The sequence below is a fragment of the Misgurnus anguillicaudatus genome, unplaced genomic scaffold (assembly GCF_027580225.2).
Source record: "Misgurnus anguillicaudatus unplaced genomic scaffold, ASM2758022v2 HiC_scaffold_28, whole genome shotgun sequence".
NCBI classification, from domain to species: domain Eukaryota; kingdom Metazoa; phylum Chordata; class Actinopteri; order Cypriniformes; family Cobitidae; genus Misgurnus; species Misgurnus anguillicaudatus.
The window spans coordinates 2,273,615-2,300,211 of NW_027395278.1; the positions used below are offsets into that span (position 1 = coordinate 2,273,615).

The following is a 26,597-nucleotide window of genomic DNA, read 5'->3' on the forward strand; positions in this document are numbered from 1 at the left end:
TATCTATAAAAATGTTATAAGCACAAGATCTTACTTCACTAAACAAGAAATACAGTTTTACGGTTCAAAAAACACACATAATTGAGGTTGAAGGGGGTTTATTTGCACTTTTCATGAGATAAACATATGTTAATACACACAACTGTGCATACACAACACATTTTAGAAAATTGAAATGCATACTGAAAATCCAGAATAAAAAAATACATGAATATTCAGCACCAACAGAAATGCTCTTTTCACACTAATGCTTGTCACCATTACATCGTGTTTAACAGGTAAAGTGTTTTCAAATGGTCTCTTTACAGAAGTGCGTGAAGCAACTTACACCAACATGTACCAAAATGAACACATGACTCGGTTAGCAGTCTGGTGTCTTTAACTGGGGTGTGGTTAGTAAAAGTGAACCATAAATGTTTCTGAATGCACAGTGGTAATCTTTAAGTAAACAGTAAACCAATGGTATTACACCATAATTATAGTTCAGAACCCGGCTTTGAATGTTCAATAAGATCCTACAAGTAACAAGAAGAATGCAAACTAACAAAATTAATACAGCTAATAATATTTAGTGTTGAATCAAGCAGGTTTCAGATAGTTTTACTACAGAGCTAAAGAAGACAATCTGATATGTGACATAGTAAACAATATTATGCTTATTTCACATTGTATAGGTCAACACCATGTGCTTATAAACAACATTTAAATACCACCTGACTTCATCACCAACAAGTGTCTGTCATTTACCAATGGTATGAAAATAACTTACACGACTGAAAAACAAATACACCGAATTGGCCTTTAAATCTTCAGTACATCAAAAAAATAAGCATAAAAATACTGAAACACCTTAACAAAGAGCAAAAACGTTTTTGTATGCTATCAAAAGTTGTTGATTGGTCAGCATAGTTGTAACTGTGGAGAGGCAGGATGCTATTGTACATACTGTAAGTGTAGTGTAATTCAAAAGTTAACACACTGAGGTAAATGTATAGTCATCTGTCAACACATTAAAACAGTTAAAATATTAAATAACTTTACAATGGTTCACATTTTTAAGCCATGAACGATACAAAAACTAAAATCAATTCCATTCTAAATAAAATGTTCGGTTGCTGTTTTAGGAATACTTTAAAAGCATATACTTATAAAAGGGTCTCTCCCGGTACCCTTAAAACAATGCTTAAAATTAAACTGGTTTATTCTGCACTACAGCTGTGTTTCATCTAAACACAACCTTCACAATTTTATTCCTTTTAATATAAAGAACGAAACACCCTGTTACTTTTTATTACCAAATCTCTCACAAGAAATTCTGACTTGCATCTTGCTTACAAACAAATATATTGTTACCTTGTACACATATACATATATAAAAACAATGGCGTTTAATTGCAAGTGTTTAAAATGAAATAACGTGAATCAGATGTGAGGCTGCCAAAACATGAATGTGTTTAGTTTCAGAATTTTTAAAGTGCTGCTCCGAAGGTTTACCAGATTCCACTAGAGCGACCACCGGGTGGCGCTAGAATCCTGGCAGAGGCTCTCTTTGGAATGTTGTCATCGATTTGAGCACCTGTCAAAAAAAAGGAAATTATGGTGGTGAAGGGGGTTTTCCAGGACAGGGATTAGACCTAGACTAAAATAAATGTAAGAGCTGTCCAAACTGAAAACAACTTGCACTGACATGTATTAAAATACTTCAGGGCCTTTGTTTTGCCTCAAAATACACACAAGTAATGTTTTTAAGGCATGTTTGTTAAAACTAGTTATATTTCCTAATTAAATTAAGGCATAGTCCTGGTTTAAGATAATCTCTGTCCAGGAAACCAACCCATAGAGTCTACACAATCTATGTATATATACACTGCTGTTCATCGTACTATTGCAAATTCTTTATGTAATGTCAAACTCTTGCTTTTATTTATTTTTTATTTTAAGGGAAATTTAAATGTAATATACAAAAGCATCAATGATAATTTAATATGATGCCTGTTATTTATCACATTAATTGCCTACATGTTTGATAATCAACAAAAAAGTATATTGCATTTTATTAGGTTATAAACTATTTATGATGACAATAAAATGTGCAATACTATATATTCTATTATATATACTATATATTAAATAATTTTCCAGCTTTTTTTGTTTATCTTGAAGCAATAAAAAATAAATAAATGCGAGTTGACTTGACTTGCTATTAATCTAAAGATCACATGAAAACCCCAAAAAGAAAAAAAAAGAGTGTATTAGGACCAAAGTTTTTAATTATGAAAACTTTTACACACCAAGTTTCTCATAAGTGCACACACCATTCAGTAACCTGTTATTTTATGTTTAAGTATATCATGAATTGTATTTGTTGTACTGCATTTAAATGATGCAGATTTTCATTTTAAAATGTACGATTTTTTGTAGGGATGCTCCGATCGATCGGTCCTCGTTAAATTTGCCGATCTCGTGAACCGATCTTTCTGTTTACTTTTGTCTGTCATGATATGGCTCCTCAATGCGGCTGCACGTAGAGACCATTTTTACGAAGTGAGAGCATTTTTATAACCCGTGGCTGATGAGCGACGTGTAGATTTGCATTTCTCTCTTTGCCTTTACAGAGATATGTGTATTTTCTATGAGGACGCGGTCCGGTCCTAACATCGCGACCCGTCTTCACATCCCCATCAAACAGCGTATACAACACATATCTATCGCGGATAATTGCATCCTCATGTCAAAAGTTTATTATTTGCATGCGTTTTAAAGTTTTGAGCGTTTAAACTTTAATTTTCCTCACAGCTGCTCTCGTCTGCATACACCCGCCGCGCACACACAGCAGCCTGTCATCAGTGCACGTGAGCGATCTCTGTCAAGTCTTAAAGCTACAGTAACCTAATTCATCTCTCAATAAAATCACTCTCTGCTCTTCACTAAAGAACTGTTGTACTTCACACGAATGCGTGTATATTTAATTCATACACTAAAGACTGTGAAGTGTTTTATTTTCATTAGTTTTTACAGACATAAGCCTTTTTAAAGGCATATTAAATTTCTCTTTGCAGAAGAAATATTTGTTGTGCTTATTTATTTGATTCTCTTTTAAAACAATAATATACCTAATTACTGCAAGTAATATAACAAAGGCAACATCTGTGGTTTTACTTTATCTAGAATTTTTTTTTAAAGTTACAGTCATCAAAGAGCTTGCATCAGCTTGAAAAATCGGTATCGGCATTGGTATCGGCCAATCACGAAGACACCAAATCGGTGATCGGTATCGGCCTGCAAAAATCCTGATCGGAGCATCCCTAATTTTTTGTGATTGTTGCGGGCAAAAATGCGATCATGCGGCACGCTTTCTTAACAAATGCGATGGAATATGCGGGATATTTATGCAATTTTATGCGATAAAATTGCGGAAACTTACCAAACTTGCTTTTGCAGCTTTTTACTGATGTTCACGTCGCGTAATTAAATCACTTCCTAACATCACTATGACAACAGGGGACATGGCTGTGCATGTGTAAAGTAAATGCAACATTTTTCTATTTTATATATGACTTTTCGCTACGAAAATGCGGGATTATGAAATCATGCAAGCCCGCATATTTTGCGAGCAGAAATCTGCAATTTATGCGGTGAAAGTGTAGCGTATTTAAAAAATGCGGCCCCCGCATAAATATCCGGCCATTGGCTGATAATGCATTGAATCATGCGATCGCATAATCACGTTTTTCTGGAGGGACTGTATTTTAAAGGGGACATATCATGAAAATCTGACTTTTTCCATGTTTAAGTTCTATAATTGGGTCCCCAGTGCTTCTATCAACCTAGTAAATGTGAAAAAAACAACCCAGTAACTTAGTTTTGGTAAACCATTCTCTGCAAGCATATAAAAAAATAATTAATTGAAATTTAGCTCCCCTTGTGATGTCAGAAGGGGATAATACAGCCCCTTAATCTGCACTATCCAACCACAGCACTGATATTTAGTGCTGAGATCAACTCATTTGCATTTTAAAGGATGGCACATTTTTGCATTTTAAAGGATGGCACATTTTTGCTCACACCTACAAAGAGGCAATTTTAACATGCTATAATAAATTATCTATATGATATTTTGAGCTAAAACTTCACATACGTACTCTAGGGACACCAAAGATTTTTTTGACATCTTAAGGTCTTGTGAAATGTCTCGTTTAACATATTTTTTTGAGGAAATGTTACAGTGCAAAAATCCTAATAATCTCAAATTATTTTTTGTGTAAAATTCATATTTTTCTTCCCTTGATTTTGGGGTAAAACATGTACCAGGATGTTTTATATGAGATTCATCCATACAGCATTTACTGTGATGTTTAATCTTTAAAGTAACTGTACCAGACAAGCTAAAGCCGGACTCATGCAGGTCTCTCATTCCCCCGTGGCGAGTACAAGGTCGTGGGGCCATGTCCCCATCTGCAGTGGCCGATTCCTTCTTGCCTGAATTTTGTACTGCAGCTACATCCCCAGTGTATGGTGCTCGTTCTACGCCCTTAAGAGCCTGACACTGCAGGTAGAGAGGTAGTACATAAACAAACAATGCATGCAGTGCTATATAATGAAATGCATAAACAATATAAACAACACAGTGCAGTACCTTCTCCCGTTGGACCATTTTCTTATAGAGGTAGTCTGGGAAAGTTCGTAGAGGGTAGAACTTCCCCGAGCCCTCGGCGCAAGTAAAAATGCCATTTTCATAGACTACGCGCCCGCGGCTGACGGTTACCAGGGGAACGCCGTGACAGCGTAGATTCTCGTACAGGTTTACATCACCACCCTGCCACTGAGTGGCTGCAGCGATGGTCCTACAGGTAGATAAAAACATTTATTACACGGCTCGTTAGAATGCTTGATTCTGATTGGCCAGTCATGACATTTGCAGGTTGGTTATTCCAAGATAACAACCGCTCAGAACTTATAACACACGGTAAATCATTTTGACGGGTACAGTTTAACTTATTCCCCGTCAGCCATTTTTTGAAAAGTTGCCCACCAGCATTTTTTGTGATTTTCACAAAAGTTTCACAAAATGCCTTCCAGGAACATTTTCTTCTAAAAATATATAAACATAAATATATCAATTGAAAGAACAGACCCTCTGCTTTCTAACAACAAACGAACAAACAAACAAAACAGGGAAAAACCATTTCATCCTATCTATATTTTTTTCTCTGCTTATAAACTCTTAAATATTAGTATTTTTCTTTAAAAATATGTAAAAAGCTGTAATAATTGCATTTTTGTGAAGGAATTATGTTAGAGAACAGATTCAGATTGATTATCAAAACATACATAGAGTTTAAATTAAATTAGTAAATAACGTTTTGGCTTCAGTTTTTTCATAAATTGGTAAGTCATCTAGTGGATAATCGCGGTATTGCAGATTAACATAAAAATTCTTCACAAATACATTTTTATGCAAATGTTTTTTCTTAATTGACGAGATAACTCGTCATTGGTGGGGAATTTAATATTACACAAAAATTAAATATAAATATGTAATTTAATAACTTTTAGACCTCGGGTCTGCTGATGCTGTATTCTGATTGGCTGAGAAATGTTCCATGGGTGTTGATTATTTTTCAGTAAATTGCACACCTAACTTTTTAAGTCAAATGTCTTAAAAATAGGCACCTGAGCAATTTTTGTGGTAAATGTGGTATAAGAGGAATAATTGAATAATTATTTGAAAATAATGCACACCCGTGGTGTAACGGCATTATCACCTTGGGTGTGCATTATTTTCAAATAATTCAACAGCCTGTCGTCAATTATTCTATACATAATGCATTATATTTAAAAATAAATAAACCAAATGGTGTGTTTGTGATATCTGAACGTCTTGTCTTATCTTAAAACTAAAAATAAACAGGTTTTCCTTGCGAAAGTTCTGCATTTGTTTAAATTTCGAATCAATATTTAATATTCCTTGCCTTATTTATGAGGTAAATAGCCATGTAATAAGAAGGATAATACCATGCAGCTGGTTGTTTTTGCAAAATAAGCCCCTTCAGTGTGATACAAGACCCTCCGCTTCACGATCACACGGTCAGGGCTTATTTCATGATAACAACCGGCTGCCTATACATTATCCCTTACATATAATGTATTTCACACTACATGAGTAAATGATTTTCATTTATCAAATGTTAATAAAGGTTTTCCAAATCCCTCCTGATTTTAATTCTTCATTATTACGGATACCTTGTTGACTCTGGATCCCAGACGACCACATCAGCATCAGCCCCAGGAATGATCCTGCCTTTCCGGGGATAAAGGTTGTAGATTTTTGCAGCATTGGCACTGGTGACAGCAACAAAACGATTCTCGTCCATCTTGCCTCCAACCTAATAAAGGACGACACGTGAAACACTGCAAAGACATTTCTATTGTTTCCGGCATAATAATCTAGGACTTTGCTGCCATAACATGGCTGCAGGAGACGCAATGATATTACGCAATGCCCGAAAATAGTCCCCTGCTATTGAATGTATCCAAGGGGACTATTTTCGGGCACTGCCTAACACCACTACGCCTGCTGCAGCCATGTTACAGCAGCAAAGTCCTTCATTATTATGCCAGAATGAGAGTATAGTTCCTAGACATTTCTGCCTAGAAAATCGCAACTTTTAATTTTCCGTCTGTCTTAGTACACGATGTAACTACAGAAGAGTCAAGTTTTAAATAGGAAACATATCCAAACTCTTTGGTTATTTTTTAGCGCGATGCTAATGGTTTAATCAGATTCAATGGATTATGCTAAGCTATGCTAAAAGTGGTACCACCAGACCCGGTGAATAGCTGAATGGATTCCAAAATGGTAAAAATTAAATGTTTAACTCTAGGGGAGCTGGAAAATTAGCATATTTAAAAAGTGTCCCTTTAATTCAAAATGTAATATCATTACTTCATATTAGTTATAGCGACATAATTACATGGCACAATTACAGGTGGCAAATTTTTTATTGTATTTTATTTTATTTGAGTTTTATCCTGACATGGCCCATATATGCCACTTCAGTGGCAGCCAGCAGTAACAGCCAGGCATCGGAAGCCTTGTACAGATGTGCTTAAGTTTAAAAGAGATGCATCATTGTATGAACTAAATTTGTTAACATTTAATGCAGACACTAAACAAAACAAGCCGACTGACTTTTGGGTTAGCTGTAGTAACAATATCAGCATCGTAAAAACGTGCGTAGTGAAAAAAGACATACCACTCCCCTCTCCCAGATAACACTCATGCGATCCTCCACTCCTGCAACACCGTGAGGGATTTTAGTGAAGTCATCCTTGCCCATTGCCTTCTGTTTAGTGGTAAAGGGCCGGTGATCCGATGCCACAACGTTGAGAGTGTCACTACATATCATCATAAAAAGAGAGATTCCGATGTCAATTTTATTGTTAGTGATGTAACTGTATAGGTATATATAAATGAAAATGCATTTGGTAGAAATCAGCTTACTTTCCCAGAAGGCTGAGCAGGTAATTGGGTGTATTGGGGTCCAGTCTGAGGGGTGGCACAGTGACGAAAGCAGCAGCGTGAGCCCAATCCTGGTGGTAGTACTGCAGTCCATTTAATACAGCGTGAGCTGTGGTGGTCTCTCCGTGCACCACTTTCCCTACCAGCACACAAACCAACCAATTACACATCAGCATTTAAGCCATGTGGTATATCGGTCGTCACCCAAATTTGGTCTTTAAAGGCGGAGTCCACGATGTTTGAAAAAACGCTTTGGAAAAGGAGACGGGCAGACTACCAAAACACACTTATAGCCAATCAGCAGTAAGGAGCGTGTCTACTAACCGACATCCTTGCCGGGTGGCGTATGTGTGGGGCGGGTCTATCAACAGAAGGTCCAGATTCTATTGGTGTAGGGGCGTGTTTGTTAAGGTGATTTCAAATATCAACATTGGCTTTCAAACATCGTGGACTTCGCCTTTAAATAATAAAGATTATCTATCTCTTACCCTGCATTTTGGCCGATGCTAAAACATCACCTGCCGACATGCTGGATACATTCACGAGATATATGGGACAGTGAGCCTAAGGAACAAAAAGATACATATGATTAACATCTTTAAAGCATTTGAAACAGCAAATAATCAGTAACTATTCTGTACTTTTTGCAAAATCGTGGTAACCAGAGTAATGCGGTGTCAGATATCAAGATATCAAGCAGTTGTCTCTACTTAATTTTGATATATATACACACACATACCTTAGCAACAGGCAAAAGTTTTACAGTAAGATTTATTACATGCTACTACTGTAGCACAACTTCTGGATTTTTTGGCTTTGAGGGGTTTATCTCCCCCTCCAGTTTGAGAAAAATGGCATCGGAGCATAACATCAAATTACGTCTCAGAACTACATCATACTTACTCTGTTAGCGATGGTGATGGCTCGGTGGGCGGCTTCTGCTTCCAGCTGTACATGGAAAATTCCCATGATAAGTGAGAAAACAGAAATGTCACCAGTGAAACCTAATGACGAACAGACGCTTAGCAGTATTAATAATCCATGGAAATGCAATATGGAGATGGGAAAGACAAGCTGCAGGACTAAGAGCAACGGTGTGACTAATATCTTAAAGGAAAACTGTTTCATGCTAACAGAATTTTACTGGCATTACATTACCTCTTCAGGCCTGCTTATCTCAATGCCTTCTGGTCCACTTATACCCAGATCCAATGCTTCTTTGGCACCCTTACACAGATGAAAAAACACAAGATATGTGGATTAGAACAGCTGTTATTAAATACATGAGCCTATTGTTGCACATGACGGCATTAAAGACGATGTAGGTGCACTCCTGGTGCAAATTACACAGTAACATTATGCTGTCTTACGATATCTTGTTTAAGTCCAAATTTACAGCAGAACCATATAGACTTTGCATGCAATCCTAAAATGCAAGAATTTATCCAAAATGACTATTAAAGTGGACTGTAACTATACTTACAGTGGCAAGAAAAAGTATGTGAACCTTTGTGAATTTCATGGTTTTCTGAATGAATTTGTCATAAAATGTGATCTGATTTTTATCTAAGTCAAGGGTATTGACGAACATAATGTGTCTACAATAATTACACAAAAAATTCTGATTTATCATGTCTTCATTAAACACACTCATTCAACATTCAAAATGGCAGTGGAAAAACTAAGTAAACCCTTAGAATTAATAACTGGTTGACCCCTCTTGGCAGCAACAACCTCAACCAGGCGCTTCCTGTAGCTGTGGATCAGACATGCACATCGTTGAGGAGGAATTTAAGCCCATTCTTCCTGGCAGAACTACTTTAGCTCTGTCATATTCTTTGGACATCTCGGGCCCTATCTTGCACCCAGCGCAATTGACTTTGTCAGTGACGCATGTATCATTCGTATTTTGCACCGGCGCACAACGGGTTTTTCCCTCCACAGACGCACGTCGGCAAACCAGGGAATGAACTTGCGCTCCCTGGGCTGTTCAGCGCAAAAAAGAAGGCGTGTTCCGGCACAAACCATCCCTGATGCAATTTTGCAGTTTCAAAAAACATTTGCGCCACTGACCAAAAAAAAATTAGTTTAAAGTCAGTGGCGCGTTGCGCGTGGTTCATTATGCTATTTTAAGGGCGCATGCTTGCCCATAATGTATAGCTTGCACAACGCGCACACACTTTGCTTATCTAATCTACACAGATCCAACAGTTATTTTTGCAAATCATAAACTGGTACAATAAAAAATATTAACACATGAGATAAGGGAAATCATAGTGGTGAGCATTGTTGTGATAGTTTTTATTTATTTTGTGTGGCTGCGTTAAAAAATTCTCATGGAAATAATGATTAAATTATTTTCATAAGTTTGTTGTGTGGCTGTATTTTGTTTGACATCATTGTAGCGCTTGGCGCAACGATGGGGATGCCAGCTGATGAATTGTGGCTATTTCCTCTCACGCCTGTTTAACCGACGCTGATTTGGGCGGGTTTCTCCTATCCCCATACAAAACAACTTCTCTGTCTTTGACTGCTCTTACAAGAACGTCGGTCTCCTCGGCTGTGAACCGCTCCTGGCGTGCGCCTGGTAAATCCGTCATAATAATAGCAACCCACCATGAAACTTGCGCCCTTGCGTTTAAAGGGAATGTTGGATAGCGTTCTGATTGGTTTATTTGTTGTTACGCCCAAACCACACATATGAATAATGAACCTACTTCAAACCAACCCCTTATTGATTTGCGCCTGGCGCAAGACTTATTTCTCCCGCCGGGAAAATAGCAACAGCGCCCAAGATCCGCCCACAAAGTCACTTGCGTTTTGCGCTTCGCAGTTGCGTTTCAGATCGTTAAAATAGGGCCCCTCATGTGTATGGCCCTCTTTAAGTCAGTCCAAAGCATCTCTATAAGGTTGAGGTCTGGGCTCTGACTTGGCCACTCCAAAAGGCAGATTTTGTTTTTCTGAAGCCATTCTGTTGTAGACTTTCTCCTGTGTTTTGGGTCGTTGTACTGTTGCATCACACACCTTCAACACAGCTGATGTACAGACATTCTCACATTATCCTGAAGAATTGTTTGCAAAGCAGGCCCAAATCATGATACTTTACAGTTGGTATGATGTTTTCATGATGATATGCCGTGCCCTTTCTACGCCAGATGTAGCGCTGTGTGTTTTTTTCAAACAGTTCAATATTAGTTTAATCAGTCCTCAAAACATTTAGCTAATAATAATGCTGTGGAGTGTCAATGTGCTCTTTTGCAAACTTCAGGCATGCAGCAATGTTCTTTTTAGTAAGCAGTGGCTTCCTTCGTGGTGTCTTGCCGTGGATCCCCTGCTTGTTCAGTGTTTTATGTATTGTAGACTCATGATCAGAGATGTTAGCAAATTCCAATGACGCCTTCAAATCTTTGGTTGTCATTCGGGGTTGTTTCTTTACCTCATGGATGAGTCTTCGTTGTGCTCTTGGTGTCATTTTTACTGGGCGCCAACTTCTTGGTAGAGTAGCAATAGTCCCAAAGCATCTCCATTTGTAGATTGTTTGCCTAACTGTGAAATAACTTTGTAACCCTTTCCAGCTTTATGTAAAGCAACAATTCTTGATCATAGCTCCTCTGAAAGCTCCTTTTGGCAAGGCATTGATCACATAAGTGTGTTGTTCTTGTGCAGAGCAAACTCCAAAAGTTTAAGGGGTTTTTATCAGTCAAAGTAGCTGTAGTCCACACTTCCAAATGTATTATCTTAACAAGATTCCAGGTATGCTAAAACCTGATTTCAATTAGCTTTTTTGAAGATCAGATCACATTTCATGACCAATTTATTCAGAAAACTATGAAATTCTAAAAGGTTCACATACTTTTTCTTGCCACTGTATATGTGATCCTGTCTGTGAAATCTGGGCTAAAGCATAAAATGAACCATTTAACCCAATATTTGTGTATATTATGCTTCTATACATATCATATGGTTAGCTTACAGTACATCTTACATCTTTACTAGAATTAATTAATCAAGGGTGTGTCCAAAATCGCCCACTACACTCTTGTTCCCTATTCCCTACATTACGAATATAGGTCAGTTGAAATGAGTGAATTAAATGAGTGAATTCACACCCCAAGGGTGTCGAAAGGGCTGCAGGCATCATCTGCTGAGACAAAGGAATTCAAATGTGAGCCTCACAGTATTTTCTAGAGCGGAGTTTACATTGGTCGGACACTTGTTATTGCGTTGCATTATGGGATTGAAAACGTGTACTTAATAACTCACTAAAAATGACTTTCCCCTCAAATAGTGCAGGGTATAGTGGCCGTTTTCAGACACTTCCCAAGTCTTAGTTGGATTAAAGGTTCTGAGGAGCTTTTCTGATTTATACCTCAGCAACCAGCTCCCCGCTCTCCGCATGGACACGGGCCACTGCACCAATGTCCTTGCAGTTCTGGAGGGCTTGGAAGAGCTCACTGTCTCTCAGCATGTAGACGTCCTTATAGGCCATGAACATCTGGAAGGAGTTCACCCCTTTTTCCCGCACCAGCGTCTCCATCTGAGCACGAACCTGAGAGGGAAAAGATGCATGTCACAAAATGGAAACCCTAATGTCTGACCTTTATTAAATCTAACAAGCCCTTTATAAAAAAGTATTTTGGTGGTATCATGTTAATGGCTTCAAATGGTAATACTGTGGTATTTTGATATAAAGTATGGTGCCGAGTAATTACCATTTTCACAACTCCATGGTAATTCAAACAAAACAATGTTGAACTGTCTTGAATTCACAAGGGGTAGAACTCATTTGCAGACTTCACAACATTTATTGACAATAACATAAAAGCTGATGAGTGGGCAAGATAACAAACAAACTAAGCATAACAGGAATCATGACGACACAACAGACCATGGAGACAAAACGAACCAGCACAGGACAGCAAACACAAGGGCATTAAATAGGAGAGTAAATGATGAGGGTGCAGGTGACATGAATTTAACAATAATAGAACAATTAACAAGGAGACGAGACAGGTAAACACACAGTCCAAAACAAAGGCCATGTGCTACCACTCAAAACACATGTTGGTTTAAAGAAAAACACTAGGATCCAAACAGGGATGGATTTAGAAGCCACTAAACACTTCCTTGTTTTCCTATTTAAAGACTGTTACATGAGTAGTTACACGAGTAAGTATGGTGGGACAAAATAAAACGTAGTGCAGAGGTCGAATTGCTGCAAACTAATACGCCATACAATATAGTTCTCATTTTGTATCCTCTTAAAAAACGTTTTATTTTGTGCCACCATACTAACTCGTTTAAATACTGATGGTTGCACAACGGTTTATAATTGCGGCGAAATCTCCAGGCCCCTAAACATGACACGGCACAAAGCGGCCATGGTTCCCTAACCTTCAGTATGAACGTGAGACAAATTCTGACTTAATATTTAGGATTAGACATCACTATAAAAACCACGGTACTACCATAATATGTTTTAGATTACATAAAATGTCACCAGATACCAGAAACATAAAATCTTTACCTTTGGTCCCCACCAGGTAACCCCAACATGAAGAGCATAGTCACAGCAGGCCTTGGGGTCAGCGTGAGCACGACACTTGTCATAAGCATCCAGCAGAGACTCATTCTTCTCTGGAAGCACGTGACCAATCACCATAGTTGTGCCTCCAGCCAAAGCAGCCTGGAAATAAACATCAGATTAAATGGCAGGGTTTTCCGCAGCATATTTCAGTTAAGGCGGCCCGCCTAAGCTTGGAAACCCTACCGCCTTAACTAGCTCGTACAACAACAAAAAATTCACTGGAGATATATAACTAGCTCGTACAACAACAAAAAAATTCGCTGGAGACATAATTGTTGAGCGCTCTTGCTCACTTTATTCATGTGCATTATTTACATGCTACAGTTACACTCCTTTAAAATAATGTAATTACTAGTGGGAAATAATCAGTTTTTACCATTTTTGCGCTATCTATCATCGTTCCCCAGACGTTCTACAACATTTTCTTTAGTTTGTGTTTATTAACCATTTAGTTTCACTTCATCACGCAGCTATTCCCATTAGAGGTATTTGTTAAAAACATTTAAGTTCATTAATAATCTAGTATGTGTTCATTTTTTTGTCATAGTCTCTTCAAAATTAAGTTTTATTTGAGTGTTTTAAAAATAAATATTTTATTTGTTAATTTTATTAAAATATTTACATTTTTATCATGACGCATACGCCGCCCCTTTGATTACCACGCCCTTGGCCCCAAACACCCGCCCAACCCTACCACCTTAACTAACAAATTTTCTACGGGAAACCCTGAATGGGATCAATACAGCATCGCTATCAATCAATTGCTTTAATGGGCCAACAACATTAAGCTAATTAAATAACAACAACTATTCAGAAAAACTTAAAAATAGCATAAAAGTATTCTGTGAATACTTGTAAAGAAGTGGGCCAGTAACGTACATCCATAGTATTAGCCATTTGGTGTTTTAAGTTGTTGCCGGGGTGTTGCCAGTGGCGGCCGGTGACTTTTCGATGCAAAGTTCGTCACAACATGTATGTAGCCCGTCATGCGTGTGGTTCCTTATTTCAGAATATGTGTCCTGCACTTCGAGAGATCCTGTTTGCATCACGTGTCTTGTCAAAATAAGTGCCTGCTGCAGATGTGTCTATAAAGGGTTTATGATAAAAGAGACGCTCGCGTTTGCCAGATACTCACATAATCTCATGCGTAATAAGAGTTTACTGTTAAGGGAGTGTCTTGCGGGTATTTTGTGAACGTGAAGGTCTCTTTTATCATAAACGGTTTTGATGCGTGTGCAGCAGGGACTTATTTTGACAAAACACGTGATGCACACAGGATCTCTCAATGCGCAGAACACATAATTTGAAAAAAGGAACCACACACATGACACTCCGAACACTTATTTTGAATTAGCGCCCCTCGGATGAGCAGTCACGAGCTGCCACTGATGAAAAATCAGCTAAAGTCATTTTTTGTGATGCTGTTTTCTACATAAAGTCATCCTACATAATGTAAAGAACATTTTGTGAAAATATAACTTTCATATATTTAATATTTACTGAGTAAGGCCATGTTTAAGACTGAAATGAATGTAAAAATTAAACTTTGTCGTTAGGATCACGTTTTTTCCCAAAAGAATGATAAAAAATTGCTAGCCAATCAAAATCCATTTGAATTTAAAGCACCTGCACATTCAAAATGTGAAATTGCAAAACTCCCGCTTAAAAGGGTACATTTCACAAGACTTTTTTAAGATGTCAAATAAATCTTTGGTGTCCCCAAAGTACGTATGTAAAGTTTTAGCTATTATAACGTTAAAATTGCCACTTTGTAGGTATGAGCAAAAATGTGCCATTTTGGGTGTGTCTGCTCATTTGCAGAGATTAGCATTTGGTTGGATAGTGCAGATTAAGACGCCGGTTTCAATTCCCAAATTTCAATTCCCTTTTTTTCACATGCTTGCAGAGAATGGTTTACCAAAAGTAAGTTACTAGGTTGATCTTTATCACATTTTCTAGGTTGATAGAAGCACTGGGGAAAAGTCTGTTTTCATGATATTTCCCCTTTAAGCGAGAAGGACCGCGTACACACAGATTTTGTCATTAGTATTCACACCACCAGATATTTGTTACCGCGCATACTTTATATGTGTAGGTCTCACATGTGAATACAGGAGTAGCATGCAGCCAAGGAGATGCATTGCATTTTCTTGCATGCGTCGAACGTCTGTGTACACGTACGAGTCAAATAAACCAGTGGTTTTCAAACTGGGGGCCGGGGCCCCCAGGGGGGCCGCGAGATGGTGCCAGGGGGGCCCCAGTTTTATGACATTTTATAAAATACATTAATTTATCATGAATTCTGTGTAATTAAACATAAAAAATAAGGATACTAACCAAAAGCACTACTTTTTTGTATAATTTATTGTGTTTTTTAGTAAAATGTTGAGTTTTAGAACAGTTTTTTGTCACAAATTTTCTTTCGGGGGCCGCGAAGGAATGCACCGTACACAAGGGGGGCCGCACGCTAAAAAAGTTTGGGAACCACTGAAATAAACTATGTTTTGCAAGGCTGTGCGTTCGACTGTGCACGTAAGTTCGCACACACATAAAAATCAAGGCTTTAGAGTAAACGTAATGTTATTGTCCGTTGTGTGAATTCTAATATAGTTATTACTTTAGTTATAGTTATCAGCCTTATTTTACAAGGTGGCTAGATTGTATTAATTCATACAACCATATTTGTACGTTTTTGTACAATTCACTTCAAACAAATTCATGCGAATATAGTATACTAAGTAAAGCATATTATACAGTACTATATATTTGAAGTACAAGTACAGTATATACCGTTTTAATAGTGATGCTTACCTTAGCAAGCATGCTTATAGTAGCAACATGTTCATAAAACACTTTTATTAACATTAAGATGTTACAAAAGAGTATAAGGTGATCAATGTAAACATGCCAGTATGAAAACAATGACTTTGCTGTGTATAATATCTTATAGGGGATTCTTTAACCATTAGAATGCTGTGATAAACAGTAATGCTATATTAAAGATAATGCTCCTCTTTTAAAGCATCTCTTAGCTGACACAAGCCAGTCAATCACATCCAGTGAAAGGGGCGCGTGTTTGTGTGCACCATTGTTTTCCAGCACAATGGCACGGGTGAAAAGCTTTTTGCAGCAGTCTTTGCAGCAGTGCTCCTGTATCTATGGAAACCGAATCTGATCTCCATTTGTCTCTTCGCCTGGCGAGTCTCATGGCGGTAACTGAGAGGGAGGGGGGAGAATGGCACTTGCATTGCCAAGGCTAATAACAATAACAGCAGCGACAACAACATCTTTATTTGACATCTCAAACTCTGCGATACTCTCATAATAAGAGCGTGTGTATGTATTTTTATATGTGAATCATTGCCTGAGGCAGAATGTAAGTGTGTAATGCCCGTTTTTTGCATCTCTGAGTTTGCCAAGCGACCCGTGAGATATGTTTTGGCAGTGCAGCCTGCTAAAGGAACTGCATCTCTGCTTTTCAACTACTTATATGAACAGATAGATGTGACATCAAATGGATGTTACACACATCATTTGGTTTGAGCTTGTGTGAGATGTAAAACCATGTCATATAATGTTAGAAAAATCTGGCTAATACCTAGACCAGCAAAATCAATACACATAGAAAGTAACTCTAGATCTTGGCATCAGCATAAATGTCTTAGCAATACAACTACACTGGTTACTTTTAAGGGGGTGAATGTATTGAGTTGTTGTGAGATAAAAGCCTCTGACAGATGGTTGGGGGCCACACAAAGTGTGGAGGGACCAAGAAAATGATATCCTCTGCCACTTTAGCTTCTACAATAGCTACTAAAACATTACAAGATAACAAAAAACAAAGATAAGATGCTTTTTGAAACTCAGTCATATGTGCACATATCTTCACCATAATAATTTTACAAACTACAAATGGTCTACTAAAATGTTTTTTTCTCAATTGTAAAAATGTAATTCATGTAATTCATATCTTCATTTGAAAATATCTATTAGTTAAGTTTTCAAAGTCAATGAACAGATTTTATTTTTGATGTGAACCAGGATATTAAATTAATAGTTCACACAAAAATTAAACTTTTCTCATAATTAACTGTTAAGGCATCCGACAGTTTCAATTACCCCCATGCCATCAAGATATATATATATATATATATATTAGCTTATTGAGCTTATATCCACCTTATTTTTGACGTAATTGTGGGTGCCGCCATCTTTAAACTCCTTTGTATAAGACTTCCGGTGAGCCACTACAGGTTGTCGTATTGCACGAGTGTGCCATTTTGACTGGCTTTTTAATGTTTATTATGAAGTTCAGGAAGACCGGCATAATTTGTGCAGTTAGGGGTTGCCAAAATAGCTGGTACAAATGCAGTAAATCTCTACAAAACATTTGTTTTAACCATAATCCACGCACAAGAGTTGAATGTGTACGTGTCGCACGTGCACCCATGATCTGAAACGTTCATAGACACTGCCAGTAAACAATAAATACCATAATTGTTCAAAAACAACTAATATTATGCTGATAAAAATATGCAGATTTAACTGATTTATTTATACTGCTACTATATATTATTACAAAAATGTGATTACAGTACAGAATATGACATAAACTGCTTATTAGTTAGTGTTTTTAATAGTTCTTAATGTGTTTGCGCGTACTTTCGTTATGTTTTAAATGAAAAAGCGAATAATTTTAAAATAAGCAAATAATCTCATAAGCTCATGTCTCATACTAATGCGTAAGAAGCGATGTAATTATATTTTTATAAAACGAAAACAATACTGAATACATGTAACAGTATGTTTATTATGGTTTGTTCAAATAACTTAAGTTACAATGTGTTGAATGAGAAAGATAGCGCTGCTGTCGGACCGCGTGAAGCTTGATGTGTTGTCATAAAAACTCAAAATTGTCGTTTAAAAAACCTTACACCAGAGGGACAGTTGTGACATTTTAAACCATAGCCTGAAAAGGTTACAAACACAAAGTCTTGGTCTATTCCATGTACAAACACTCGACTGACTTTCCCATTTTAAAGATACTGGTATGTCTCTGTGCTTTATATCATTATCTTATTATCGGAGGTGCAGTTTAGCAGTTTTTGCATCTGGACCCTCAATTGTTAATTGCTATTTGCTGTCATTACATCAACAAATTGCCTGGAACACATAGTTAAAAAAAAGTAAATAGTGTTAATTTTGTTTAATTTCATTTTGTAGACATTTTTATCTAAAGTGATGTAAAACAAAAACAGAGGTTAAAGGGGACATATTATGAAAATCTGACTTTTTCCATGTTTAAGAGCTACAATTGGGTCCCCAGTGCTTTTATCAACTTAGAAAATGTGAAAAAGATTAACCCAGTAACTTAGATTTGGTCAACCGCTCTCTGCAAGCATGTGAAAAATAGGTCATTGAAATTTGGCTCCCCTTGTGATGTCAGAAGGGGATCTTATTATAATAATGCCACCACTGAATCCGCACTATCCAACCATGGCAGTGCCATTTAGGCCCTGTTTATATTAGAGCATTTGCGTTTTAAAATGCCATTTTAAAATGAAAACGATCCTCGTTTATACTGGCATTTAAAAAAAAATCTTCATCCACACTATATAATACACCACCATAAACGCATGAAACATGACCAATCATGTAACTGGGCATGCGCATAAAAGTGTAAAATAACTTATTACTCTAATAATAGCTTACCTTTGCGTGTTTATACAGCCTAGGGGTGTGCGATATTGACAAAAAGTCATACCTGGGTCCTTTGCTGGCAACTATAACAGACACTATTTTTGAACCTATAAAAATGTGTTTGGTAAAGTCTTATACTGTTCTAGCTCCCCCCTACAACATATTAATATGATTAATAGGTTAATTTTGATTTTTATAACTAAACAGAAAGGTCTTTATGATTTAAAAAGAAAGCATTCAAGTGAACAGTACTAAACAGTAGCGAACTTGAAGCAAAAATAAATTTCAGCAAATGCATACTTCAATCAAACATAGTAAGGGGTGAAGTATTGCTTTAGCCTACCAGAAATGCTTATTGCATTAATTTTAAAAAGTGTGCGAGGTCCGTGCACGTCCTCCGCTAGCAACACAGAAATAGCGCCTAAACGAGCATTATATATTAATTACGTTGGGTTTATTGTTTTTATTAATTTATATTCCCTTCATATTGGCCTTTACAACGCCCTATATGGCGTTTAAAATTACAGTCTATCTTTCGTAAGCTAACTAAATTTAAACAAAACATACACACATTACAACAATACTCAAACCCAACAATACTCAAACATTAATATAAAACAGACATTATCTATAAGGATACATGTTAAAACAATCCGATATAGCGTTTATAATAGCTGGTTGGTAGATGTTTACTATTTTTGGCAAAACCTCTGTTGCAAACCAACATTTACATGAATAAAATATTTTTTACTTTGAAAATGATGCGCTGTCACGTTAACATCAACTGTTCGTTTACATAAGACTCCGTCTACGTTCATTTACACTCAGAGCAACGTCTGAGTTCTCAAACTAAAACAGGGTCTTCAGCGTTTGCGAACGAATCCGTTTATGAGGGTCGAAAACGGTGATGTAGTGTAGATGAAAGGCGTAAACGTAGCAAAAGTAACACGTTTTAAAGGATAAACGTATTAATGTAAACATAGCCTTAGTGCAGAGATCAGCTCATTTGCATTTAAAAGGACACATCCAAAACCGGCACATTTTTGCTTAATGGATACAAGACATGTTGACTTTAAAGTGCTGAATCTGGTGTACTGAGGAAACAAAATATGCGAACTCATGGGTAGTACCTTTGTGCCGCTGTAGAAGTCATCCGCCGTACAGGCGTTCATAAAGGTTTCATTAAGGTGAACGCTGGTGTCTATTCCACCCGGGATCACCAGTTTACCAGTGGCATCTATAACTTTGGCCCCACCAGGAATCATCAGCTCCTTGCCCACCTGCTGGATAATGCCGTTCTCGATGTATACATCTGCTTCCTGTGTGAAGTCATCGTTTACAACTTTACCTCCCTTTATGAGGATGCGGGCCGTTGCTGCGCTGGAAGACATGGCTCAACCTAACAGTGTCAAACGAGAAAGAACGATTAAAACATAACAGCCTGACCTATAGTGTCTCCTATAGGGTCACGCAAGGATTCCCTCGGTTCTTTATGACTGTGGGATATTTTTAGCCGATACATTTCTGCAAACCTAACTACACTATTTAAACAGTAGTCGATACAAAAATATCCCGTACTTTTCCAGGCCTGGAAATCATAGTTTGCCTGTTATAACCAGGTTTTCCATGACTGTGGGATCTGTGTTTACAATAACCCAACCGCACATATTTTATGTATTCTGACATCCCGTACTTTTAAAATTATATCCCACATCCAAGCAAACAGCTTGCGTTTATTCACTTTTCCACATTTAGGCTATGGCACGAGCAGGATTCCGACTTGATTTCAAAACACAATCAATCCTTCAAATTTTCCATGGCATAAAGAGGTTACAAACCATTATGACGGTCTAAACTCCCACTTCACTGGGTAAACTGATACAAGCATTGCGTGATTATCCTTAGCTTGGCATTGGCAGACAGTCACATTATTACATAATTACATAGAATTATATGATGCATATTGTTAATTATGCATGATGACACATTAAAGTAATTTTAAACACTCAAGAGAATTGACATCAGTGAAACTCCAACAATCCAACATTGTATGTTCACAAAAAAGAAAAAAATAATATTGTACAATCAAAAGCTTACTTGTCCAAAAGGGCCAATAATGCATGCACAAAGATGCAGATTTATTACCAGGAAATACATGTCAGCTTGCAGCTGTTGCATTGCATTCCCTGCAGCACAACGCTGTCTCATGATCTAATCCCAAGTGAAAGCATGCATGCCGGTCTATGCTGCACGGCAAGTTGGGGGCAGGTGGGTGCGGCAAATTCACAGAATGGCGCTGCGCGGGGCTCCCCACCCCCTGTTCTGAGTCCCCGATGGTGAATGGTGTGTGTATGTGAGTACAAGGAGGGGTTACTATGGAGCTGGAGAATAAGGGTGTGTCCTTAGATGTCCTACTATAAAAAGATCAGCTTAGTGCATGAGCTACATCTGTCCAGAAGAAATATTAGTGGAGCATTTGTTCCTCCTCATGAATCATGGAGTCTTCTGGTATGACCCACTTTTGAACCGTGGCTTTTTCCATGAGATCCAGACGAATTAATATGGAGAAGATGCTGAACTTATAGAGTGTGGTCTATTTCAAGAAAGCAATAAAATTGTGACATTTAAAGCAGGGATTTAGTGAATATTTCAAAGGAGCAGAAAAACTCATGGGGCAGGAACATGTGAGGGAAATGAAAATAACCAACAAATGAAATGGAAAATATAACATAAGGGTGGAAAACAGGGAAATATGTGTAAATATGCTACTTTTAGCTTATACCATACAAACTGTCAACTGAAGAAATGTAAATATAAGGCAAAAAAGGGCTATTTAATAATCATGTTTCATGCTTTAGTCGCTTTCATTATATGTAGACTGAATGAATGAGCCTTCATTAGAGGTTGATGATGATGATGGTCGAACCATAGGGGTGACCAAGCCCTAAAAATTTTATATGCTTTAAAATACGGGAACATAGACACTTGGGTTGGATTATCAAAAGTCATACCAGTATAATTACGTTACAACAGACATAACAGCTACCGACGGTGTTCTCATGTTTTATCGCGTTTTTTTACCAATGCGCTCGCGTGCTGTCTCTTCAGTAATAAAACCACCAGATGTAAGTCGTTCAGTCATAAATAAGATTTATACAATAAACCATTAAAATTATAATACAAAAACATAACGAAGGATGTACCAAGACACAAGAAATCGCTTCATGGATTCCTCCCACAGACAATTACAAGATCCCGAGCAAAATGTACACGTACTAAACAGTGTTTCTTGACAAAAGCTTAATAACGCAATCACAAAATAAGACATCGTGCACTTACTTCCTTTGCTATGTCCTAGAAAAGCGGTTTTCGTTCACTTTCAGGGCTGGTTTATTAACAATAAAGTCCGGTTAGATGTGCAGGCAGATGCTTCGGTTGGTCCAGCCTGGTAAACCTTTACGCTGGCTGCAGCAGCATCCAGACAGTGAGAGCTTGGCGTTGACCAATCACAGCCTAGATACACAAAGATGGCCTCAGCGCTGACCAATGGCATTGCAGTGTGGGCGTGTCTTATCGGCACCGGTACGTACCATTTACAAGGATTCACAGGGGATGAGTATCAGTGTGCCAATGTGGCACTGGCAAACGAACATTCATTTATCTACAAATTGGTTTATTTTATAAAGTATGTAACCTTAAATCTAAAATAAATTTAAAATTAGATAATTATGTCAATTAATATATTTTCTTTAAATAATTTCCACCATATAGTGTTTATTGAGTAATATTTAAATATACATTTTTTTATATTATATTAAATAGATAGGATATATAAAATAAAATAAATAAATCAATATATAATGAATGGTTTTATTCATAAAATTGTCAAAAAAATACTACATTACTAAAAATTATTTTAATTATTTTAATTAATTTTAATTATTTTAACTTTAATTAAATTAGTGATTTAATTAGGCAATTGTAAGAGTAATTGTGGTAATATTTTTGGAAGGCAAAAAAAAAAACAACTGGACTTTTTCACAAAAAAAACAATACATTTATTCAAGTGTTCTCCAGCACAAGTACATAAGGAGCCTTTTTTCTTCGTTCTGGGCACATAACAAAAGAAAGGGGGTGAGGTGGCGCATGACTGCTACATTTGCTGTATGAGCTGACTGCGAAGGAGAAAAGGCTTAAATAAAAGCGTACATGACACAACAAAAGTCACACGTATCAACAGTGTCACTGAGATATACAGACAATCTGTTAGGAGGGCAAAGATGAGACTGTTACAGCCAAACACATATACCCGAATGACAGAAAATTGAACAAAACAGAAACAAATAAAGTAAAAAAAAAGGAAATAAAACAAGATGGAGGGCTGGATATATGGCATGGAATGTAGGACTTAGAAGCAATTCTGCATGGATAATAAGCAAGTACATGTTAACAGCAAGAGTTACAATTTTTTTTGTTATTTCCCATTATGAGTACATGATTTCCCACAGATAAGCACCAACTACAGCAATGTCTATTCTAAAACAATATAAGAATCTTTCATCATTTATCACTTTTTTCAAGTACAAAGTTAAAATGCCTTTGTTAATATCTTTATATGACAGAGTAAAATAATAGTGCTTCTCCAGTACTACAAGAACCCCTCCCTCCAAAAAAAAAAAAAAAAAAAAAAACTATCATCATTGTCAAGACACAATTATTTCTTACCAAATAATATATTTTTCTGAATTAGATAAAATGTTTAGCACCTTAGGAAACACCTACGACCCCTCTCTTAGTACTTAAAAAAGAATTAAAAAGCAAATTGAAACACACTTTAGTTTGTAGGGCTGTGCAGTAAAGATGGGACCGTTAAAATCACTTAGCAAACTCATTCTTTCGTTTACCCCGCATTCGACGAATATAAATATGAATTACAAACTACACACAGTCATAGCACCCTGCTGCTTTATAGCTTATGTCAATTTACCTGTTGCCATTTTGTCAATTATCCCCCCCCTCGTTGCAATTTGAGCGCCGTTTTGATATATATTAGCAAAGAATTATATTTGTACATCTCATAGGTCATTAAAAAAAGCAACAGACAATTTCTATGTACAAAATGTACAAAAAAAAATCTGGGCGATGATATAATTTGAAAAATAAAGACACGTTGCTGAGCATGAAAAATGTTTAAGGTATGTAAGCAGTGCAATGCAGTAAATAAGAAAAATGATTTCATTAGAGCCCATTTCTGACCAAATTTAGCCTTATCTATTACATAGCTTGCGTGTTATAACTAAAATATTGACATGGTCAACATCCACCATTGGCAAACATAATAATGTTTTCAGATCTACGCTAGGGACCAGACGTAGTTAACAACTGTGTGATGTCACATCGACATCCCATCTGCGAAAATGACTAGTTTTCTACAGGGATATTTCACAGACACACTCACTTTGGGATTATATACCAGTAGAACCGTGAGCATACACTAATATCTCGACGCGAGTTATGATAAAGCGACTCTGTAGCACATGAGAACATGAGAGGGGTGGTTATTTGAAATCTGCCCCTTCACCACCAGCACGACAGATGGAGGATTTATTCTATCCTAGCTCGTTCTTTCACATCTATTGGCACAGCCCTACTGTACACAACAAAGTATTACCTTATATAACGGCAAGAGTTTCACATCATTAAACATAACCAATAAGAAACAATTCACGAGAATCAAGAGGAAAAAATATCAAAGAAATAAAGAAGTATACATATACAAAAGTGCTCGGTATTGTTGGTAACACAGCACAAAAATTGCTATAAAAAGGTAGAATAACATTGTGAAGCCGCACCTTTAAAGTTTTGCACCTGACTGAGAATAGCCTGCGGAGGGCCACGGCTGAAGGCTGATTCACTCGGCCGACTAAAGGACCAATGCCAATCCTTGCTGTGGCCGCAACGCACACTAAGAGTTGTACAGTAATAATTCTGGCCTGTGTGATACTAGAAAAAGTAGCTCACCACAGCCTTTGATTTCAAGGTATGGATGACAAAAAACATCACCGCCCATGTGTTTCACGCGCTTCGGTCGCAGGCATACCGGGCTGTAGGAAGCAGATCTTGAAGATTGAAAGGCTGAGGCGTTTTGGAAAAGAGCACCAGAAGATATTGTACAAAAAGGCTGTAAAAGATATAAAATGAGATGTGGCAGACCTGTCGTGACCTGTAAATTTTTTTTCTCCAAAGTTGTAGCGTCATTCGTTTGACCTGGCGACGGTACAAAACGTGACCCCATCATGTTTCGAGAAGTAGCACCACATGAGTTGCAATGTTTTTCACCACCTTGAAGCACCATATTGTCACCTATTACAGCAGTACCTTTTATTACCTTCAGTTGTGTATAGAAACTGTAAACAAAGAGGTATTTGTGATCTGGTGTTTTGGATTGGTTAAGACAGAACTCCCCTGACACTTTCGAGAAAGCCTTTATCCGCTCTCACGAGGCTCGGCTGAGAGGATACAGAGGAGAATCGTATCGATCGGCACCCCGATTCTGCCCGATGAGCACAGAGGAAGTCAAAATGTGAACTTGGGTTAACTTAAAATGTTTCCGTCTAGTTTATGCCTCTAATTGTTATATCGTCTCTCAGTGCCTTAAAAAGGAGGCCATGTCTCAAGTATAGCTTGCACACATAAATCAATTCAAATAATGGATAACACTGCTAAAGTAAAACGATAATAAAAAATTAAATAGAATTAAAAAAGTCAATTATTCCAAACCAGAGGAAAAAACATGAAATATCTTTGCTGATGTTGAACTTGCAAATAACGTACAAGAGCTCGATTTCAAGGCTCCCGGTATTACATCGGTTTAGATTTCGTCTGTATTGTGTTTGACTTCAGACGCAGGCGAAGTACTCTTTGAGTGGTGCAAACAAGTGGCGAATGACAGGGACACTCCACGACCGTCCCAGAAGCCTCTGCCTGGCCAGGCGGCTCATGTTTGACACGTCTGTGTAGTGGACAGGGAAGCCAAACACCCTAATGTCCAATAAAAGGAGAAACAATTAATTAATTTTAACAAGTCCATAGTCATTTGTTATGTGACAGGTGTATGATGCTTTTCCAATAAAATGCAGTGGCAGCCGGTGACTTCCTTTTCGAGGGCACACAATGCAAAGCTCGTCAAAACATATATATATAGCCCATCATGTGTGGCTCGTCGTGTCAAAATATGTGTTCAGCGCATCATGTGAACTGTAAACGTATGTGCATCACATCAAAATAAGTGCCTGCTGCAGGCGCTTCAAAGAAATTTATGATAAAAGAGAAGCTCACGTTTGCCAAATACTCGCTTAAAGAAAAACACCACCGTTTTTCAATATTTGACTATGTTCTTACCTCAACTTAGACAATTAATACATACCTATCTTTTTTCAATGCGCGCACTTAATCTTTGTACAGCACGTGGTGAATGTGTTAGCATTTAGCCTAGCCCAATTCATTCTTTAGGATCCAAACAGGGATGAATTTAGAAGCCACCAAACACTTCCATGTTTTCCCTATTTAAAGACTGTTACATGAGTAGTTACACGAGTAAGTATGGTGGCAAAAAATAAAACGTTAAGCGGATAAAAAATGAGATATAGTTCTCATTTTTTATCCACTTAAAAAAAAAATCACCGCATTTTATTTTGTGCCAAACTTGCTCATGTAACAGTCTTTAAATGGGGAAAACATCGAAGTGTTTGGTGGCTTCTAAATTCATCCCTGTTTGGATCCTAAGGA

At 37.3% G+C, this 26,597-nt stretch overlaps 2 protein-coding genes across 6 annotated transcripts in view; both read right to left on the reverse strand.

Moving 5' to 3' along the window:
* Positions 1-81: 81 nt before the first annotated feature.
* Positions 82-22,306, reverse strand: LOC129417949 (dihydropyrimidinase-related protein 5). The gene is made up of 13 exons (XM_055172849.2): positions 22,149-22,306; positions 19,940-20,208; positions 13,050-13,208; positions 11,892-12,071; positions 8,681-8,749; positions 8,426-8,470; positions 8,011-8,086; positions 7,505-7,661; positions 7,257-7,398; positions 6,244-6,386; positions 4,637-4,844; positions 4,378-4,546; positions 82-1,576 (listed from the first exon to the last, which is right to left on the reverse strand). The coding sequence occupies exons 2-13, from the start codon at positions 20,198-20,200 to the stop codon at positions 1,491-1,493; spliced, it is 1,695 nt and encodes a 564-aa protein (XP_055028824.2). The 5' UTR covers positions 20,201-20,208; positions 22,149-22,306; the 3' UTR covers positions 82-1,490.
* A 528-nt stretch (positions 22,307-22,834) lies between these two features.
* The window catches only part of LOC141362517 (DNA (cytosine-5)-methyltransferase 3A-like), a 63,864-nt gene continuing 60,101 nt past the window's right edge, over positions 22,835-26,597 (reverse strand). For 4 of the 5 annotated variants that reach the window (XM_073864713.1, XM_073864715.1, XM_073864716.1 and 1 more), the window contains one exon: positions 22,836-25,850. In XM_073864713.1, coding sequence (XP_073720814.1) covers positions 25,709-25,850 — 142 coding nt within the window. In that variant the 3' untranslated portion in view covers positions 22,836-25,708. Of the gene's footprint in view, positions 25,851-26,597 lie in introns of all 5 variants that reach the window. The other variant, XM_073864714.1, reaches the window with a different exon arrangement.

Coding starts and splice junctions, on each gene's coding strand:
- LOC129417949 (XM_055172849.2), bottom strand. CDS start 20,200: ATGTCTTCCAGCGCAGCAACGGCCCGCATCCTCATAAAGGGAGGTAAA. Junction 13,209..19,939: donor ACTTCTACAGCGGCACAAAG/GTACTACCCATG, acceptor GTTTATTTCCAG/GCTGCTTTGGCTGGAGGCAC. Junction 12,072..13,049: donor TTACCTGGTGGGGACCAAAG/GTAAAGATTTTA, acceptor TTTCCCTCTCAG/GTTCGTGCTCAGATGGAGAC.